Below are 22,015 nucleotides of genomic sequence, written 5' to 3' on the forward strand. Positions count from 1 at the left end.
CGCAGAGTTCACCAACTGGGCCTTGGGAATACAATATCGCCAATTGTACATAACAGGGATACTTCGACGTTTTCTGACCTTATTAAGTTATTTTTTTCTGAAGCCTCGAGCCTTATTATGGCTAAAGTCCGGCCAGGTATCATTATACTCCTTGCATACCGCTGAGGGTACTTTATCCTGTATAGAGCTAATGCTGAAAAACACAATGCACAAGAAGGCAATGATGGTTTATGTGTTTCTCGTATTAGCTCTGAATCACTGGTAATCTGTGGCTTTTATAACCGACAATTCATTTGCTGTGGGGAGATTAAGAAACCTGAAGTTTCAGATTGCAGATGTCATTTGAAGGCAGCAGGTGCCTCTTGTGTAATCTCAGCGACACAATGGAAAATGGTTGTAGGATTGTGGCCTGGGAGAGCCTAAATGGAGCTTTACTTTGCGCAGTGTATTATTTTTGCTATTTCTTGCTGTTCAGAAAAGTGGTGTACGTAGTATGAAGCTGTCATTGGACTCCTGCTCGCATCACAGAGTAGAAATTATTGTGAACCTTGGGGGTGTCCTGCTTCCTCACATGCTCTCCTTCCATGTCCACAGAGCCTGCAGGGTCCACCTTTCGAACCCCCACCTTGGCGTGATGAAGGAAGATATATTGTATCACTTTGATCTTGGGACTGGGACTCATGATTTACCTGCCTTGTTTGGAGACGTAAAGGTAAGCTAGTCCAATGTAGCATGCAGACTATAATATCGCAATCAAGGTTTAAATAACACTTTTAACTCTCTCTTTTTAGTTATTAATAAGCCATTGATGTACTCTATGTTTCTTTATGATTAAAATGCAAAATATCATAAACACTTCAAGCCCTGATTTTAGTAGTAGCGTGCACCCTATGTTATGGTGCCATAAGAGCATGCAAGCAACCACCATAGGATAACCTAAAAGTGTGTAGAATTGTTAAGTCTTTACAGTCTCAGTGATAGACTTACCCTTGTCATCATTGTGTAACCTATGAGAATTCGAAGCCGGACATGCCTGTTACATATTATAAATGGCAGAAAACTCATGATAAGGCAAGCCCGGGGATAGGTGCTCCTCTTCCAATGAATTAAATTGTATAGATTCCCCGTATAGATCAGGTTGTACCTGGCTCTGTTTGGGCTTCTTTCACGGGCACGTGCACCAGAGCTCAAGCCTAGCTCCCAGAAGCCCTCTTCTAGCAGCCTGTAAGACTAGTGCGAATCCATGCCAGTCACATAGTTACGCTGCTTGGAGTAGCAATCGTACCTAGCGGGCTCTTATGGACCACGTTCATGCCAAAGAGGCATATCTGGATCCTTATGAATGGAACTGATTTCATATTGATTGGCAATTACCACAGGCAATGAAATTAAGGGGAATACTTTCATAGTTAACTTGCTGAACTGTGTGTTGGGCCTCTGGTGTGGGATACGGGAGAGGACCGCTCTTGTCAGACCAGCAGGCATTGGGAGAGTAAAGAGTCTGGTTCAAGGAGACTGTAGAAACTAGTCTAAATATCTCAGAAGAGCCTATTGTCAACGCAGGGCATGCATAGGAGGTTTCACTGAAGACCAGTTGTACAAACAAGAGTGTCGAGGTGCCTGCATTCACTATCTTTATTATAGTTTGTCATGTTACAATATTTTTACTCTAGTGCTGGATGCCCATTAAAGTAGTCTATCCACCCAGCCAAGTACAAGATTATTGTTTGGGATTTCTTTTACTCTTTTTTTCCCTTCAAAATGGAGTTAATATAGCATACAATAAGCATTCTTGTTTGTTTGCCCTCTCAACCCTTACTTTATACATTTTTAACAGTTCCTTTTTGGATCTTAATTTTTTTTTAAAAAAAACGTTTCTGATCAAAGTTTTAATGAATATATCACTGCTTCTAACGAGGAAGAAACTGTGCTAAATAAAGTTTAATTGAGAAACAAAAATGCTTATAAACATTTGACATGCTACTCTAAATAAAAGTTGATGCAATTCATGATAAATAGATGCCCTTTCCTAGCAGAGCCACTGTTTACCACATGAATATAGGGGCTTATTTACAAGCCTCTTGCGCCACTTTTGCGTCACTTTTCCCATGCTTGTGAATCTGCCCCATAATGTGTCCTGATGCCACAAACAACTGCTGCAGCTATTTGTTTAAATTCTGTACACAAAAGACCCAATTCACAATTTCTGTGAGCAGCTGTATCTCTTCCTTCACTTAAGTGTTTCATAGGTCGAAATTTCCAAAAGTAAGATGCACCTAGTTACCCTAGTTACTAAAATCTGGTCCAATGTCCATGGGAGGCAAACTTCTTGTTGCCTCGATTTAACTGTTTTTACTTTGTGCTCTCTCCAAAATAATAAAATACTTTTTACATTATGCTTCCCCACTTATTTTCACCTAACCAAACCATCGTAAAATATTTTATTATCTTTGCATGTATTGTTCTGTAGCGCTTTTCCTTTTTCTCCATCACTTAATCAAGACGCACTACATAAATAAATACAAATGCATGGCGTTGAAATGAAACCAATTACCAGATTATAGCTTCCCTAACATTTGCAATGTTGTCTCGCATTTGACTGAATGTGTACATTTTCTTATGTCTGCCCCTCAGTTTGTGTGTGTTGGAGGTAGCGCATCAAGGATGAAATTCTTTATTCAGTACATAGCAGAGGAGTTGAAACTGGGAGATCCAAAGGCCGACATTCCAAACATCTGTGCAGGAACAGACCGCTATGCAATGTATAAAGTAGGACCTGTTCTATCAGTTAGTGTAAGTATTACAGATCTTCTTTTTTCAAAATGTGGAAAGAGGTTTTGCTAAATAACATATTAAAATCTAAATACAAATATTTATTGATGCATATGTGATTTCCTAGGCACTGCTTTCTGCTCATAAGTCCCTGTCTGACAACAGTATTAAGGTTAGAGATGGAAACCTAAGACTCATCATTATCATTGTTGTTATCCCAAAATATTAAAGTGAAGCATTCTAATGACCCAGGGCCGGCTTTAGGGCAGTGCGACTGGTGTGGCCGCACTGGGAAATGATCTGTGGAGGGGCGCTGACCTCGCGGGGGTGGAGGTTCGGGGGGGTTGCAAATAACTTATGATTGGAGAGATGAGGGGCACCTTTGCCCGGTGGTAGTGAGAGAATCCGAGAAGGTGGTCATGGGCTGTGGGGGGCACCAAAAACGATTATTGCACCGGGCGGCTCCAGTGCTAAAGCCAGCCCTGCAATGACCTGATAAATAAAGGTTCTCCAGATTTTTGTGTGGTAGTGTCAGCAAGCTCAAGTAGCATGACCAAGCAATAGAGTAAAAGTGAAGAGGTTTAGCCCCTCGTTATGTGCGGCCCAGAGAAGTTTTATTAACTATAGTTTTTCTTCTCAGGCACAAACAGCACAAGTCATATATTCCACGCCACAATACAATCACTTGCCCTTTTACACATTCACAGGGGCAATGCATGCTCACTGACATCCTCTTTTCCCCCCTCACTCCTCTTTAGTACTGTCCGTTATAAACCAGCATGCCTAATCACTGGTCAACACAAGTAAAATCACGTCACCTTCAAAGGTTTTCCACTGCCTACCACTTCCTGCACTAATAGGGGTCTGATTCTCAAACTGCAATTTGGAGTACATTTACAATAGTAGTACTTACGTAATGCAAAATGTTATTCACTAACCATGCGAAAGTATATGCCTCTGCCGCTCATCTTTTTTCTATGCGGATACCTATGTCCTGATGACTTCGATCCCCTCACACTTATACCTACGTTTTAGTAGTAAATGTGGGAGGGACGAGATAGTGGCTGAAAAATGGAAAATACTTGCTACAAAGAGGGAGTAGTTTAGGTAGGGGTAACGCAGGGAAAACCCCACCCACAAAACTGTAAGCTGATTGCTATTCACAAACAACACTTCTAAAGTCACTAAACCCAAAATGAACCCAAAATAACCTTACTGCAGCCCAGCATTGAAGTGAGCCCAGAACCAGACTAGGGTTCTCCAACACCGTGCCACAGAAAATAATGAAGGCTGAGACTTAAAATAAAACCCCATATACATGAGTTTTAGTGATTTTTAATGCATTTACATGAAAGTTACATTTTATTGTAAGTGGGATGTTTTTTAAATAGATCTTTAGATACATAATGATACATTCATTATCTATATATAAAATATTTTTAATGTGCATTAAATACAATAGTACTGTAGCATTGTTTATGTTAATTCAATTTTGCACCTTTCCCTATACTTAGCCATAGGGAGTGACAGAGACCACTGCCTACATGTGAAAAGTTACTACTAGAACCTTTACACTCATACATTTGTCCTCCCCCATGCTTTTAGTGGGTGAGGACATGTAAGTCTACACTTTGAAATAACGTTTCATTTGGAAATGGCGACTAGCCAAAAGTAGTAAAGTTACTACAAAATGTAAAGGTACATTTACACATGAGTAAATATTCACGTATTTAACTTTTGTGAATAGGCCAGTGGGGTTCAAATTATAATTCAGAGCCATCTCAGAAACAAGCCAGGCTACCTGTTAAAAACACATCGCCCCCTACACTCTACACCTATGTCCCCTGCAGCAACATCCTAATGAAACAGGAGATCCAGCAGACTAAAGAATATTAACCAACTGCCTGGCCTCCTCCTTCAAAGCCCCAAGACTCTTGAATTATCTGTCGATTCATCTCAGGCACCACATGTAACCTGTGTGAAACTACTGAAACCCTTCCTCTTTTTCATGTGCCTATTCAGTTGCATGACTTCCCCTCCCCAGTCATTCACTTGACTCTTTAAATGTCTGCTCTTGCTTTGGCAATCTTCATGCCTTGACTTTTAGTCCCCGACCTAACTGCTGCCCCAAAGATAAAAAAAAACCTTCATATTTACACGTACCTCATTTTTATAATATTAATTTCATTTAATTATGAGAGCATATTTACGGGTAATTGTTATTGTTTAACATTTTCAGAATAGATGCTTATAACTGAATCTGAAATATTAAAGACATTAATGCATTTTTACAACTTGCATAAGTGCATATTTTATTTTCTCAAAATCTGCATAGGTTTAAGGAATGTAAACCTATTAGATAAATATGCACACCAATAGAAAAAGAAGCAAGGTTAGAGCTGTAAAAATGCAAACGTAATGTTTTGATGCTTCGAGTTCGTCCTGTTCTTTTAGGTTTTAATTTTCAAATATTGATGATAAAGTAACTCTTGCTCTCTGTTTGTTTCCTCAGCATGGAATGGGCATTCCCTCCATCGCTATTATGTTACATGAACTGATCAAATTACTGTACCATGCCAAGTGTTCCAATGTCACTATCATTCGGATTGGAACGTCTGGTGGAATTGGTATGTTTTCCCTACATCTTTCTATCTTTTTGTTGTTGTGGTACAGCACTTCATACATTAAAAATGCAATTTATATGTGTATTTCTTAAAGTTGTGGCCATTTTGATACAGTGACTTTGATGACTTGTTTTGCAATCGCGGTCTTCTGTTGATACCTTTGTGTCAGGTATACAACAGATGGTGTCTTCTGTCAAACTCATCAGCAAATTTAGAAGATGTAGGTGTTTTGTTAGTCTAAATGATTGATATCAGCAAGTAGGGTTAAGCTATGCATCAGAAGCCCTCTGGAGGAACCGTATTCCAGACTTTTTTTTAGTGATGAGAAGGATAGGTCGGGATCTCTGATGGAAGCATACAATTAGTTACTGTGACAAGGGATTTACTACTGTATGAACCTGCTACCATGTTTTTCTACCTTAATTTGGCCTGGCAGATTGCCCTATTGGAGGAAGGATATACAGTTTGGAGACTCTTTCTGTAGTTCCTCTATTTCTTAGTCCTTATACGCCTAATGTATGATACACTGACTTTTGAACTGAATTGTCTCATCCAGTGAGAGACAGTGGGTGTTTTCAGATGGGAGCTATGTAGTAAATGTTTATCAGATTCAAGAAGAGGCTAACTTTGTTTTGGGGTTCTTTGGAATTGTCATATTCTCTTTTGGGGTTGCTAATGTAGCTGCTGTCAAAAAGTGGGTTATTAATTTCGGAAGGAGTATCCTTCCCGACATAATAAACACACCCTGGTTATTAAAAAGCAGTTCTTAGGGAATCACTGCTCAAACACTATTTAAAGTCAAGAAAACAACCCAAGAAAATTCTCCAACCAATTTAAAAAATAGAGAAAAATGTATGAGCGAAACACACCAAAACAATTACAATCAGACAAGGGGGGCTACAGATCCAAATGTTTACGTTTTAAGGAAAAAAGCACAGAGAAAAAGTCATGTGCCAATATAAAGTATCATTTCACAGTTGACTTGGACCTAAGTGCAATTTTGGTGCACCCCAATGAAGCTGAGGCTTGATGCACCAAGCGGGTCAGCCAAGGCAACATTTTTACTTTGGAACTTAGGGCTTGATTTTAAACTATATGGACGCAGTACAGTCCTTCAGGATTGTGGAAGACATTACGTCCACCATCCCAATGGTCCTCCATCCATTATATTTAGAGATGACCGCCAGCATAGCAGTCATCTTTGTACCTTGATAGCAACTGCCATCAAGCCCATTCCCTTTGAGGTACAAAATGTTTGGTGGATGGCCACCATCGGTTTTTATGACCATTCATAATACTTTTACTTTTTTTACTTTTTCATTAACAAAACTCCCAAAACTAAAACTAATAACCCCAAATCCTGAGAGTTTTCTTCCCAGATACAGGAATATTCTGATAAGATGATGGTGAAGTGCCAGTCCTGTGCATTAGCCAGTGATTGGAGAATTGTTTACACCAGACCTGATTACATTTCCTTAACTTCTCCACCTCTTTTTGTAGTTCTTCCTCTCTTGGTTTACTGGCAAAATTCCAATGAGCCTAAAACAAAATCACTCGTGCCAGCCTCTACCTGGATCATCTCTGGTCATTCCCCTAGCCACTCCTCTACCTTGATGAGGGGTTCTCTCCTCTGTCAGGGTCAGAAGTGTTTCTCACTTCTATTGGAGTTAGAACCAGAAAATTGAGATGGCCCTGAGAATGGAAGGTAGCATGTCCTACCAGCCAGGCTTGACATCTCCAAGTTGAAGGAAGTGGTGTTAAAACTGTTCTGTGTCAGCGGGAGGAAATGCATGAGGAAGTTGATTGATAAGAGAATAACGGGTGGTATACTAAATAAAGTGGTGCTAAAAAGTTTGTTAGAAATATAAAAGATGTAACCAAGAGAAGTGACAATATATTGCATATGTGGTGAAGGTAACTACTTTGTTGTTTTTGAAATAAAAAGATAATTAAAAATAAACTGTTCTGTGTTCTGCCAGCTCTTCCTGCCCCCTCCCAGATGGCTCAACCCTATCCAGTAAAGTTAAATTAGCCAATAGGGTGAAGCTAATACAAAGTATATGATTTTGGGGAAGCACCAATGCCATACCACTGTTTATTAATGGCATAATTCTGAGTTTCATAAAGCCAGAAAAAGAAGGCAAGAAAAAGAGAACTGGGATCAGCCAAAATTGTGTTATTTTATACACAAGCCCTCTCCAGTTTACAGGTGGAGATAACCTAACTATCCCCTTGGGAGTTCTCTTTGCCAAGGCTAAAAAAAGCTGGAAAGACCATCAACATTTGCTTGACCATCCCTAGGTCTGTGTTCCATTGTAATGTCTAAACAGTGTGTAATGGCAGGAGGGCAATGTGGCCCACTTCAACAGTTTAGGGTTAGTCCCTGTTGCATCTAAATTATCCACCAGAGTCAGTGGTTGGTCTGAACTCAGAAACGAGTCCCAAAGATGTATTGTCTCAGTTTCTTAAGGGACCACAGCACTGCAAAGGCCTCCCTCTAAGTGGCATTCTACTTCTCTAAGTAGTACAGATCTGATAATGAACTTTATATATTGGTCCGGTTCTTCATCCTTTAGCTGAAAAGTACAGGCCCAAAGCATGCTCTAAACCATCTCTCTACACCAAAAACTTCCAGTTGAAGTCAGGTACTTTGAATACTGGTGTAGAATACGGTGCCTCTTTCAGGACATCAATGGTCTTCTTACACTGTGCTACCCAGATCACCTTCTTAGGTTGCACTTTGGATATAAATTCTGTGAGTGGTGCAGAAATGCTGCCTTACCCTTTGATAAATCTGCCAAAAGGCTCTCATCCGAGCCTGGGTAGTTGTCGAGGACTGTGAACTTTGAAGGTCTCTCAATTTTCTTTCTTTATTGCCTGAGGAAAGAATTATTCTTCCCAATTGCCCAATCACCAAAGTGCCATCCAGCACTTAATATATACGTGAAAGGTGTCAGATGTCTCCATGAGAGGGTCCCAGTTAGAAGGAAAAAACACAAGGGCAAAACCAAATGTTAAAAGATATAAGGGTTAAAAGCAGTGCCCCAAAACTACCCTGAACAAGGGTGGAGAAAGAGCGGCACATATGATCTGCAGAACTAAAAAAAACTTAAACAAGGAATGCAGTTGTAGAAAAATTGAGAAAAAAATCAAGAGAAAAATGCTTCAAAATCATTGATAAATGAGATGGAAAAAAAGGAACATGCATCCCTTTCAAGGTGTAGCCTTCTCATATATATGCCATGCAGGGTATGACATGACAGGAAAAAGGGTTGGTGCCATTTTGAATTGGGGCTTGAGATAAAAAAAATTGAGAAGAAGGCAATATTGGTTAGCATAAATGTAAGGCGCACCTACCGTCCTAAAGGGAATGGCATCTTTCGGGCCTCAGAAGAAGAACCTCCCAATTAACATCTTCCTCTTTACCACTCTCCTGCTACACTTTGCCTGCCAACCTCCATGGACAAGACTCCAAAAGGCCTGCAGAACAGCTCTTTGACTGACAATCACTGCAGAAATGCCATAACTGACTAAGGGCTTGATCACGAGTTCTATGTCGTGGAGCGGGCCTCTACGATAGCTCCCAGCTCCAGGACCGCCAAACTCGACTGCCGGACGGCTGCCAGATTACGAGTAATCTCAGGGTCTGGCGGGTAGTCCTTTGGCGTTCGCAGGCAGTACCTATTAAAAAAGTCACCGCAATGGGAACACCAAAGCCTATTGCTGCACGGCATGGACTGTAAAGTCCATGCCGGGACGTAAAGGGTGTGACGGCACACAGGGGGGCACAACATGTGCCCCCCTGCAGGTAACCTTTAACCCTGAGGCAACAGGGAGCCCATAGGACTCGCTATGTTTCCTTAGGGCCACAGTTTTCATGGCAGCCTCACCGCCATGAAAGCTGTGGTCGCGAGGAAACTTCTAATATGCTCGGAGGTGCTGCAGCTGCACCACCAGCATATTAGGGTCTCTGACCTCCGCGCCACCGGTCCGGGATCCATGATCTCCGGCGGTGGCGGTGGTCCTGTGGTGGTCTCACCTCCATATTCATAATATGGCGAGTGGACCGCCACCACAGTGTTCTGCAATCCGATGGACCGTCGAACTCGTAATCAGGTCCATAACGTTTTTGGGAGAAAACACTACACCTTGTGTTGAATGCGAGGATCATAGAAGCATTACCTCCTCCATGAACGCAGATCCCCTAGAACACATCTGTTCCTCGGTGAGTCACCTGTGCATATTTGGTCTGGATCTCAGACTGGAGTGACTGCACTTGTCTCCTGTCAACTGGGTGGCCAGGGTACACCACAGAACCCTGGCCGTGATAGGCAGGCAATCCTATTGTAAAGCCTAAAACACTTCTCTCAGGGGAGTCAGGTGGTTCTTTCTGACAAGAAAAATGGGGCGGACCATGACAAAATTGTTTTTCTTTCTTACAGATTCTGTTAGAGTTATCTAGGTTTGACAGTACCAGTTATCTTGCAGGGTCCTTGTATTTAATCACAAAAGAAAAGACTTAAATGGCACACCCAAACGATATAAAGGTTCAGTTCCCCACTAATGTAGATTGCCAGCTATACTCAAGTCACATATATTTGTCAAAGGAGAAGATAAGAGGATCAGTTCCATTAGTTGGTCGTCTTGTTTGATAACAAATCCGAGACCCCTTAGAAGTTCAGTTGCTTGTCATCTTTATTTTTTAGGATTGCAAATTCCAATACACGAACCAGCCGACACGTGTTTCGTCTTACAAAGACTTTTCAAGGCACAAATTGTAATAAGGTTGTATTGATGGTGTTCGTAGTACTCTGTAGAGGTTCAAATACACGACGTCCAAACTATCCAAGGTCACTGTAGCGTGTGGTAGATCATACCATCAATAGGAGTAGAATTTAGTCCGTTCCAATAAGATACGCAGAAGCTGTTCAGTAACGTTCTCGGAATTAGTGGCGTGCAAAATCCTTGATAAGAGTGCACCCACTGTCTGTTTCCACAAGGAAGGAGATACAACCGCAATCCGCACCGTCTCACTAACAAGTAAACCTTGGATAGTTTGGATGTCGTGTATTTGAACCTCTACAGAGTACTACGACACCATCAATACAACCTTATTACAATTTGTGCCTTGAAAAGTCTTTGTAAGACGAAACACGTGTCGGCTGGTTCGTGTATTGGAATTTGCAATCCTAAAAAATAAAGATGACAAGCAACTGAACTTCTAAGGGGTCTCGGATTTGTTATCAAACAAGACGACCAACTAATGGAACTGATCCTCTTATCTTCCCCTTTGACAAATATATGTGACTTGAGAATAGCTGGCAATCTACATTAGTGGGGAACTGAACCTTTATATCGTTTGGGTGTGCCATTTAAGTCTTTTCTTTTGTGATTATTTATGTGTGTATGTCTTGTACATACGGATGATGTCTCCAGGTAGTAGACATCAACATTAGCTTTGAGCACCCTTTTGCAATTGTTGATCTCTTTGCACTAATACGCCTTAACTTTATGTATTTCATTTATTATTTGTATTTAGTTTGGTGTGCCGTTTTTCCTATTTGAGGAACACTACTACCTAATCAATTTTTGGGGTCCTTGTATTTGTTGGCCTGGAAGAGTGGGAACACTCTCCTGAGCATTATTAAGTTGCAGGTTTATGTTATTAGCAATGGCATTTCTCCTTGAGACAAAATGGAAATACTTCTGTGTTAGCATATGCACTGCTGGGAACTAGAATCCCAATAACATGATGGCTCTAATAATGATCCCCATCAAATCAGTCTGGTGCGAAGAGTCCAGTTCACAGTAGAGTGGGCTGCAAGGGGAGCTCTCTAATGTCACACTAAGGGAGCCGGACCTGAGGGGCACCTCTTCGGGAGCTCACTGCAGTAGAGGCCAGCAGGGTTCAGGCAGGTCCAGCTGCAGGCCAAGGCAGCAGGTCAGCTGTGCAGATGCAGAGAGCCTCTGAAGCTTGTTATATCCCTGTAGCTCAGAACAGGAGGTCAGTCAGCTGACACTTGGACTCACTTATACCTGGGGTGAGGGTCCAGGTCCAGTCTTCCTTCTCAGCAATTATGGCAGGACTTAAGCAGCAGTGCATCAGGGTGTCCTTCCTACAGCTGGCTCTGAGGGTCCAATATTTATACCGAATGCCAACTTTGTAATGGGAGAAGCTTCTGGAGGTTTTGGCCCCAGCCAGTCTGGGCTCAGAAAAGATTAGTGCCAAACCTTTGGTGAGTGTGCTCAGGCAGAGGCTTTGTAATATGTAAGTGTGTTAGGTGACAGCTCTACCATCTATCAAGTCAGAGATGGCTAATCTTGTTAATACTTATTTCCCATTTGTCTCACTGCCGGGGAGCAACACACAAAGACCAGCTACCATCTACACCTAGTCATGAGACTCAGGATACGGGTTGCAGGAACCAAATGGCTAGGGCAAGAAAATGTAAAGTTTCTAAAAGTGGCATTTTCAGAATTGTGATTTAAAAATTCGACTTTACCATTAAAGATGGGTTTTAATTATATACCAAACTTGACATTCATATGTGTTTCTAATTAAAAGTCACAACTTATTAAGTGTAATAAGGGAACCCAATATTTTACTATGAGAGAGGTAGACCTCACAGTAGTGAAAAACTCATTCAAGGAGTTTTTCATTGCCAGGACATGTAAAACCTAGATGTACATGTCCAACTTTCTAAATACGCTGCACCCTGCCCTCTGGGTTGTGTCGGGTCTACCCTAGAGGTGACAAATGCATTAAAAAGGGAGGTTTGGGCATGGAAAAAGGTTTATCTTGCCAGGTCGAAATGTTGGTTTAAAACTGCTCACACAGGCTTCAATGGTAGGTCTGAGACATGTTTTAAGGGCTACTTAAGTGGGTGGCTCAATCAGTGCTACAGGCTCACTATTAGTATTTCATTTACAGGCATTGGGTACATGTAATACCACTTTACTAGGGACTTATAATCAAATGAAATGTGCCAATTGGGTGTAAGCCAATTTCACAATGTTTACAGGAGAGACCACAAGCAATTTATCACTGTTTAGCAGTGATAAAATGGGCAGAGTTGTAGAAGCCAACAAAAACGGGTTCAGAAAACAGGAGGGTGAAGATAAAACATTTGGCCATGACCCTGCAGAACGAGCCAAGTCCAACAGAAAGAAAATAAAGTAATGCAAGGAATGATTGACGTAATCGCAGCACTGACGATCACTTGAGCTGCATTCCGTCCATCCTTTTTCACCCACTATGCCACCGTAGACAGAGGCCGCTATCTACAAATCAGGTCTGTTCCTTTTCAAATAGAAGCAGTTCTGCCAAAACCTCAAGGTCAGGCCAATTCATACGGGAACAAAAGTAAATGCAGACTGGTTTTGCCATAGTTAGACCTTTATTTTGTGAGCATCATTTTACATGGGTAGTAGAGGGGGACCAATGCTTGGTGCGATTGAGATCAGGCACATAAAGGGGCATGCCTGGCTATGGAAGTAGGAGTACTGGACCTGGACCCTCCCAAGCTTAACAGGACTGAACAAGAAGTCTGTCGCTCCTATAATCGTATCCAGTTAGCTGAGGGTAGAAGGGCAAGGCCACACCGTGCTCTTTCAGTACATGAACACAGTGATAACAGGAAACCAGAGTAGCTAATTAGTAGGCCCGGGCGTAATTTTAATTATGCTAGAGTATTTGGAGCAATTTCGGTAATTTTATGTCAAAGAGTATAACCGATAATTACACGATTACTCCAGCTTGCATAATTGTGAGTAAACTAAGGGGGGAGGAATTCTACAGCAAGAGCACATTTAGCTTTTGCTCGCAAGTCGTGTTCTATGGAATTTAACACTGTTTCTTAGCGCAAAATGCATCCTCTCATTCCATTTGGATGAGAGGGGGCATTTTGCACTACACAAATAGTTGTAAATGCTGGTAATAAATTGGGAGAAAATCCTATCCCAAGAGCGCAGTTAGGGAGTACCAGCGGCTGTTAGCACCCGCTATTTGTTTTCTATTGTATGTAGTGCTATTTCTTAGCACACAATGCATTCATGCGCCTATTTTGGCCGCAAGGAGGCATTTTTGTGCTAATAAATAACTCTGAATGCAGAATTACTCTTCTTGCATAATTAAGCATAATCTTGTGGAATTCTCTGGTAAATTCAGCATCATTACGCTACACTGAATTACTAATGTTATGCTCACCCCTACTAGTTAGGTGCCAAGAGCCATGTGTGGAAAGTGGCCACTGGGGTTGCCGAGGCAACAAGGAAATCTTTCAGTTCCCAGGGGGTAAGATGATCATCTGTGAAGTTCAGTGCTGGCTGTGGAGCTGTTTTCTGTTGTCCGGGGTTGGCGGTGGTGCTTTTTATAACTACATAATTTTGGCAAGTTACACTAGCAGAGCTACCAGTTGGCTGCGAACAGGCCAATTGTGGCTGATGGATGTTAGCATTTCCTGGGCTATGAGTGAAACTTCCTTCTATTGCAATGTTCACTTCTCTAAGGGGAGCATCGGTCTGTGGATGAGCACAGCTTATATGTGGGCCCGCTCTCTTTCTCTGTACTCCTCCCCTCTTTTTTCTGAGAGCATACATGGTATTCACTCAAACAAATTTAATCACACAGGCCAGTTCTGTGAGTGCTCTTTATGTTCTTAAATCCCACCTTTTTATTGCTGCTTCCTGCACAGGAGCAGCACTGGTGCAGATGTTCCTGTCATCTTTAAACCAGTGGCGGGTCATCTGCTAAGGCAGAGGAGCTTCGGCCCACTGCTTTGCAGCAGCAAAAGAAAGTAAAAATAAAATGATAATAATTAGAGGTTATTAGCATTTTATTTTTTCCTGCTGCTGACAGCTTTACGGGTGTGTTAGGGCTGCTCTGATGACAAAGGAGCTGAGAGGGGGTGGTTTGCCCACTCCAAAGTACGCATGACTGCTTTGCCTGTCCCCTCTCGAGCTGGCCAAACTGTCATGCGCACTTTACATGTCCTCCATGCAGGCTGCATTACAGCCTGCATGGAGAACATGCCCAGGCCTCCAGTCGCTGTCACAGCGCCCAACCATGACACTCAGACCAATCACAAGGCTGCAATGCAACGTTGTGATTGGCTCAGGGGAGCCTCAGCATAGGTGCTTCCTGTTGGAAGACCAGCCAGCTGTGGCGAGTAAGTTATGTATTTTTTCTCTTTTAACTCCCACTAAACCCCACCGCCCGCCACCCCCAATCGGTGACTGCAGCTCCTTCTGTAAACAAGAATAGCTTAAATTCCACCATCCAGAAACGGCCCCTAGTAAAGCCAATGATACTGTTGAGCACTAGTTAAGGTCACATTAATTTGTGGTAGGCACAGGGAGATTAAGTGATTCGACCCGAATCACAGGATGTTGAGCCTAGGCCGAGGCTTGAACCTGGTTCCTCAGCTCTGGCCATTACACCACTTGTAGGTTTGTTGGTTCTGAGTTAGGCAGCACTAACAAGAGAAATGGGCTGGTCAAAGTTGCCTCCTGAAGAAAGCCCAGCTACTTATTTATTTTTACAAATTAACCACTGCTTCCATGGACCTTTGTAACACTGCTACCCACTTCTCCCCTGCTTTAAATATGGAGTGCTATACTTGAGTTTGACCTGATTTAAGTGCTTTCTGCCACTCTAGGCTGGTTCGAAAAGATTAAGTACGCTTTAATCTGCAGTTGTGTAATGTTGGTGGTTATACAATAATCACAAAGTACAGTGGGTTAAAGCAATCGCAAACCCTCATATTTAGTAAATCAGGAGTTTGCAAATGCTAAAACCCTTTTTAGATACACTAATTCCATTTAATGATCCAGGAAAGGTTTGCCAAGGCGTTAAATAGGTTTAGGAAACCATTAGAAAGCACTATTTGTAAGGTGTGTGTTAAGGGTATCCCATTCAAATGCCGATTCCTTATGGTACGCATTGATGTTTTTTAACAGAAATACGGTCACAAAACATAAATATTTTACCACCAACTCAAAGGAGGTGGTAAGCCATTCACAAACGAGAAGGGGTTCCCAAGGGACCCCTTCCCCTTTGTGAATGTTGACAAATATGTTTTTTAGGAGTATTTCTAAAAAGGATTAATGTAAGAAAACCGTCTGCATTTAAAAAAAAAAACATTGTTTTTTTTAAAAGCAGTGACAGACTCCAGCTGACTCCAGCAGTCCACCATTTTTGTGACTGTGGCTAATCATAGTGGGTCTCAATTTGTGACCTACTTCATAAATATTGATGAGTTAGGTCGTTTTGTGACCAACTACGATTCTGTATTTTGTGAACCAACGTATTTGTACATAGATCGGTTTATTAAAATACTAATGCATTCGGTAGAAATTGGTGCACAAATTGGGATCAGGTTTACCAAATCCTCCATTTCACTTCATTTCAAATAAGAAATTACAAATTGTGAATAGTTAGTTATCAGTCGCAATTTACAATTTCTTATTTGGGATATTTTTACACAAGACCCACTATGTTGTATTTCTCGTTTGTGTTTTGCCCTTTTTTGTTGAGTATTTTTATGCAGGAGTCTGTATTTGTTGAAAACATGTAAATATGATTAAACTCCCCTAGTTGATATTACAAGATTAATTTACTAGCAGCACATAGTGACCTACAGACGAGGCCAGGGACCTACCACTCAGTGGTTACAAATAAATGAATGAAGAAGTCTTGCCTCAGGGTTTCAAGCTTTGGACATACACAGCAAGTGGGATCAGTATGAGGAATGTAGACCCATCATAACGGTACCTTGATCCCAAGAAGTATGATACAAAGAAGGTGATTTGTCAGAGAAAGGATATTTCCTCTATTACCAGTGAGCATCCATAGTTTGCGTGACTTTTCTAGGTTTTTCTCATCTTCATTCATTGCTTCAAATGAGAGTACGTATGACAGAAATAGAAACTCAGATTAGCAGGTGCATAGCAGAACAAAAAAGGATCATGAAAAAGATACAAGAAATGCAAACTACCAGATGCTGAGCTAGTCAATTGTGAATCCTTGCTTAGTAGTGCCAGACACAACTTTGAGGCTGAAATCACAGAAGCGAGAGAACAGAACAGACTATGTATAATCTGGGCGCAGTATTGAAAGCAAATGACAGTAAATGAGTCATCATGACCCCAGCTATTACAGTAATGTAAAGCAACTTTTCAAAAAAATCCCCAGATTCAAAAAGACATTTAAGGGCACAATAGTGTTTATTGTTGTGTGCATAAAACTAAAGTAGATCTGAGCCAGAGGAAATTGCGTATAATGAATTTAGGAACCTTGCTATTGACATATCCTACTCTGGTAGGCAGCTGTTTCAGATTGGTGCAAAGAATCCTAGACGGAGAACTGACTGTTGTTCCACTTGTGAATTTCAACTAGCAGATGTTGTCAGTAAAATGGCTATGAAATGGGAACTGATCTTTGCTGGAGTTGAACATTTAACTCTATAAGCCTATTTAAATGTTTGAAATATTTACGTGTGAATATGCATTTTTTTCCCTGCTAGGTCTGGACGTCGGCTCAGTGGTGGTAACCAGTCAGTCTGTCGATGCCTCCTTCCGCCCTCAGTTTGAGCAGATAATCCTAGGGAAAAGAGTGGTGCGCTGTACTGAACTGGATGAAGAACTGGCACAAGAATTGCTAGAGAGCAGCAAGGAGATCAACGAGTTCAACACAGTGATTGGAAAAACAATGTGCACCATGGATTTCTATGAAGGTAAGGAGATAAACTTCACAAATCCAAAGAGCAACTGAGATGTTAACTTTTCCTGTTTTTACTATTATGCTCATAAAGTTGGGGTTAGCTCATTTCTAGGTCCATCAGATTACCAGATGATGGAAATAAGAGACATAGGGGTCATTTAGAGTTTGGCAGGATGGAAGAGCCAAAGAGAATCCGGCGGTTCCCCTTCCATGTCATGTCAAACTCTCAGTTGTTCCACCTCATTTTGAGATAGGGTTACCTCCCCCATGGAAAAGTCTTTCCCTACGCCTTATGGCCAAATGTCTGATGGCTTAGGAGTGGCCCTAATTTAGGGGTGGCTCACTAATGCTCTTTGTTCTTGTCTGTGACCACCATTACAGGCAGAAATGGCATACTCAGTAACACAAAATAATGAGCAAAGGTGCAGAGTTTTTCAATTAAGAATGTGAGCCTTTTACGATTTACAAACGCAAAATCTTGTCATCTGCTGCTGTTCCTTCTTTGGGATATATTATAGAGCAACAAAAAAAATTAAGTTTGTGGGTAAGGACCACCTAACCAGTATGCGTGTTCATATTGCTGACTCATCCTGTCACCACATAGAGTCTGCTTGGTTTCCCTGGCTGTATCCACCATATATTCCATACTATAACCCCTGCCCCCCTTTGTCTCCCCATCTTTATCTTGGAGGCTATTTCAATCACTACCCACTAAGTAAAGAAATGATTTCTAAATCCCACTAATCCTCTAGCTGATAGGGTTTCTTGAGAATGCTCCACCACTGGCGTTTTAGCAGTGATGATCTTCTCTCTATTTGTGTTTGGAATTATCTATGAATACAATTGCATACCAGTAAAATCATAAATTGCACATCTAAACAATAAAGTATTGAGACTCCCTGGAGTATTAAGGGTTGCATTCTTTAGGAAACAAGATGATGAATAGTAAGGATCTCTGGTAGGAGAGATAAGAGAGGGTTTAGTAGTTTTTCAGACTATGAACTAGATAGAAATTAATTGGAGATCAGTGAGAAGAGAATTAAACAATTTACAGTGTCTCAGGTCATTGAATGATGAAGCACAGTTTGTAACTTTGGGCCTCTAACTGAGAGGATCTTAAGATGCATTAGTGGATTACTCCCCAGGCACTTATTTGTCCTCATTAGACTTTGACCCAGAGCAGGAGAGAGAAAAACACACTAGGGGGAAAACAAGAATGAGAAACAGAAAGCACATGACAAATGGAGAAAGCGGGGATGAAAAAGAATCTGCAAAACTGCAACAATCCTGAGGCATAGTATTAGATGGGAAGACATGTTAGTGGAAAGATAGAGACAGCAGGGAATGAGGACATGAGGTTGGGAAGCAAATATTTGGATAAATGGACAGGAGAGAGTAGGAATGCCAAGAGCTCAGGAGACACAGCAGTGAATGAAGACATGGCAGCAAAAGGCATGAGATGGCACTGGATGAAAGAAGACTTCTGCTGATTGGATACAATTAAAGTGCATGAGAACATACAGCTGGGCATTAGAGATACAGAAAGGGATGGGAACATGCGGCAGCAGGTTCTGGAGACAGAAGGGGGGCTGAGAGATGTGACAGTGGATGGGGAAACAGGTATAAGATAACTGTGAATTATGAGAAATTCCAAGAGAGGGGGAGACAGCTCCATACGGAGACATATTGGGGGGATGCCTCTCAGGTTCCACTTCTTCAGTACAAACCACCTGTGCCCTGGGCTGTGATTCACTGGCACCAGCAAGAAGAAGCGTCTAAGGGAAAAGACTTCCTCACGTAGCACTCCAAAAGCGACGATACACTCGTCTGAGTAATGAAGGTAACTCCAATGTAATTAAATTAAATAAAGTTTTTAATCCATGATGAATAATTCATGTATGATAATCCTCATACAATGTCTTTTTTTCAAATAAAGATGTGGTTCACATATGTGTAATCCATACAATAAAAGAGGTATTCAGAATCCCCCGATGCATTTCGGGCCAGCCCATGCAGTACATCACCTTCATAATTCCCCCCTTAGAATTAGTGGCTGTTGCAGTCACTGTCCCTTCCCACTATTTGCTTGTCATAGGTGTTGTTGCTCACTCTAATGCCAGGGCTGACTTGATTTTATGTGTTTCTTGATATTTCCCATTTGTGTGCTATTTCTTTTCATTTTCACTCCCTCTATGGTCCCCTTGCTTTTTTGTTCCCCCTTTGTATAGTAGATCAAATGTTATCATTCCACCTGGGAAGCTAATTTGGGTATGTATGCTGAGTTTAGCTGAAAGCATTTATTTTTGTGAATCAGGAAATTTACAGAAGCTGTGGCTCAAGCTTGCATCCAACATTTTTAAGTCATGTTACTTTCTTATTCTCTACTGGTACCCTCAGTTGGTATCCCTTGCTTATAGGAAGATCTTCTTCCACAAAGTCCAGAATACAAAGTCCACCCTTTTTAAGACAAATTCGACTTGTAGATGGGATTGGTGCAATTGTTAGGCCTTGTTAGGCTATAATATGTCATGAGAGTTCAGAATTATACTGGAATACCTACAGAGACCCACTTCTAGCCTTGCTTTTGACTAGACTAGTTTATTCAAGTTCTAATGTATAGAGCTTGCAAAAACGGCAACCCTGTGAAACAATCACATCATCAGGATAAAAATCATTTTTTCAGAGCTTAAGGTAGATCCTGATGATGAATCAAAAATTCCTCTAAGGGTCCAAACGTCATCGACAATAGTGGGCAAAAAGACATTTTATCAAGAAGTTGGTCAATCAGGAGCCATTGATTAAAAATAATGGATTATTTCCGTATTATATTTAGTTATTCAATGCGTTAGCCCTGTAACTGATCATCGTATCGTCTATTGCATCTCTCATGATCACCTTACCATTGCACTCCTTTGCACTGTATTATCACTATATTTCAAGGAGCACCATATTTGTTTGTTTTAGATCCTTGTGTATTTGCATTTGGTCTTTTCAATTAATTTTTGTAGATAAATGATTCTTGAACAATATCCAGGTGTCCTAACATTGGTATTAACATTTATTAGTGGTTTTCATCGGATTGACAATCAATAATAGTTTTTTGACTATTTTGGTAAATGAAACCTAGAAAGACATTTGTTGTTTTTTATTTTTACGTGCCTATCCTTCTCAGTTCTATGGCTAGAGTCCGTGGTTGGCATTGCTTCTTCATAAAGCAGTGAGGAATATATTTATAATGGAATGGAAGGGGATTGATAAGATGGGGTCTCCTGGATTTCTATGCAAATTCAATTCATTTATAGACTTTGACATAGAATTTCCTCAGCCTGTAAAAGTCAATTTACTTTTGGGATGTATGTTATCTTATTTAGGCACAGACAAGTGTTTACCATCTTATACAGTAGATGAGAAGGCAGAAAGGTCTCTTAAACAGGCTTATGCAGTCTCTAATTTAGCCTTTCACACACCAACATGTGCTGCCTATTCATCAAAAGCTTTGCTAAAAGATTTTTAAGCCTTTCAGGATAAAGCAAATTAAAGGAGACTGTCCTGAGTTCTTGGCAATGTAACGGCTGCCCTAGTTTTTTCAAAGTTAACACATTTGATTGTCTATGTGCAGCTCTTGCATCCCCTCGGGCAGTTACAGCAGGTGGAAGGCACATTTGGATAGGACCTGAGAAGATGGATGTAGCACAAAATTCCATTTGTGGGGCCTAATATATTTGGTCCTTAATTAGAAGAATAGATAAAGTGGTCTGCAGAATAGAGCAAATGCTATTGCAACCTGTCAGGGATCAGCCACAAAACCTAAGGTCTTCTTATTTTCCCATGGTCAACAGATGGCACAACAACAAAAGTGGATATTTTGTGTGTGTACTGCTGGTGAAGGGGGACCTTCGATGACAAATCCTGTTTCTCGCCACTTCAACTGTGCCTCACCAACCACCCAAAGCCTGACAATGCTAAATTTTAAGAAGGATGTCCACTAGAATTCAAATAACCTCCTCCAGGTGTATGATTTAGTTGAATGTTTCACATAAATGATCAGTGCAAAAGAGATGATCTCCCAACCGGAGCAGATGTGCTTTTTCAGGAAAAAGTGATCACAAGAGTGCCTTAGATTAAATAGTACAGAAGTTTACTTACGTCTCCTTCTAAGAAAAAAACCATGGGGGATAATCTCAAGAATGTGTGGTAACCATCACAAATTTAGCTTAACGCAACTTTGCATATTGAAGTCTATCGCGGGAAAACAACGCCGTGTTAACATAGTATTCTCAACCTGGCGGCACCAAGCGATAGTCGCACAATAACGCGTCAAATGAACGCGTTAAAATCAACGCGATGCTGCAAAAACGTGAAACATGAACACGAAAATAGTAGCGATGTGGCCAATCGCGATACAAAAAATCAGCGATAACCAACGATAGGACTGCAAATCCTATCGTGAGTAAAAAAAACAAAGAGATGACAATGTTAGAGCACAAGCCCACATCCGTGACGTAGAACAAATGACCATTGTCCCACATCAAATAAGCATCCCCTCACGGTCACAATGTACATTGACATGCAGTCCGCATGTAAACTGTGCAAATGCTGACACATGCATGAAATACACTGTGAAACCGCATCTCCCTTTCACATTGTAGAGGGACAAGCAACCCCTCCTGCACACAGACGTGTCATGACCATGATCAATCAATCAATTATGAAAGCGTGGACGACTGTAGGGGCAGCGACTCCCGCTTACATACATTTTGCCCACGTTGTGGTACTTGAGTCACAGGGGGCATCTCTGCATCATGGTGGTACATATCGAACCCCAAAAGGAGCCATATTGTCACCTGTAGGTCACAAATGGCAGCCAAAATGGCATGATCATGGACACATGTGAAATACC

At 41.2% G+C, this 22,015-nt stretch overlaps 1 protein-coding gene across 2 annotated transcripts in view; it reads left to right on the forward strand.

Moving 5' to 3' along the window:
- UPP1 (uridine phosphorylase 1) overlaps positions 1–22,015 on the forward strand; it is a 99,128-nt gene that overhangs the window by 46,535 nt on the left and 30,578 nt on the right. For both annotated transcript variants that reach the window (XM_085607400.1, XM_085607401.1), the window contains exons 3-6: positions 595–712; positions 2,635–2,793; positions 5,285–5,399; positions 16,919–17,128. In XM_085607400.1, coding sequence (XP_085463526.1) covers positions 595–712; positions 2,635–2,793; positions 5,285–5,399; positions 16,919–17,128 — 602 coding nt within the window. The remainder of the gene's footprint in view (positions 1–594; positions 713–2,634; positions 2,794–5,284; positions 5,400–16,918; positions 17,129–22,015) is intronic.

Source organism: Triturus cristatus, chromosome 5_2 (genome assembly GCF_964204655.1).
Source record: "Triturus cristatus chromosome 5_2, aTriCri1.1, whole genome shotgun sequence".
Taxonomy (NCBI): Eukaryota; Metazoa; Chordata; class Amphibia; order Caudata; family Salamandridae; genus Triturus; species Triturus cristatus.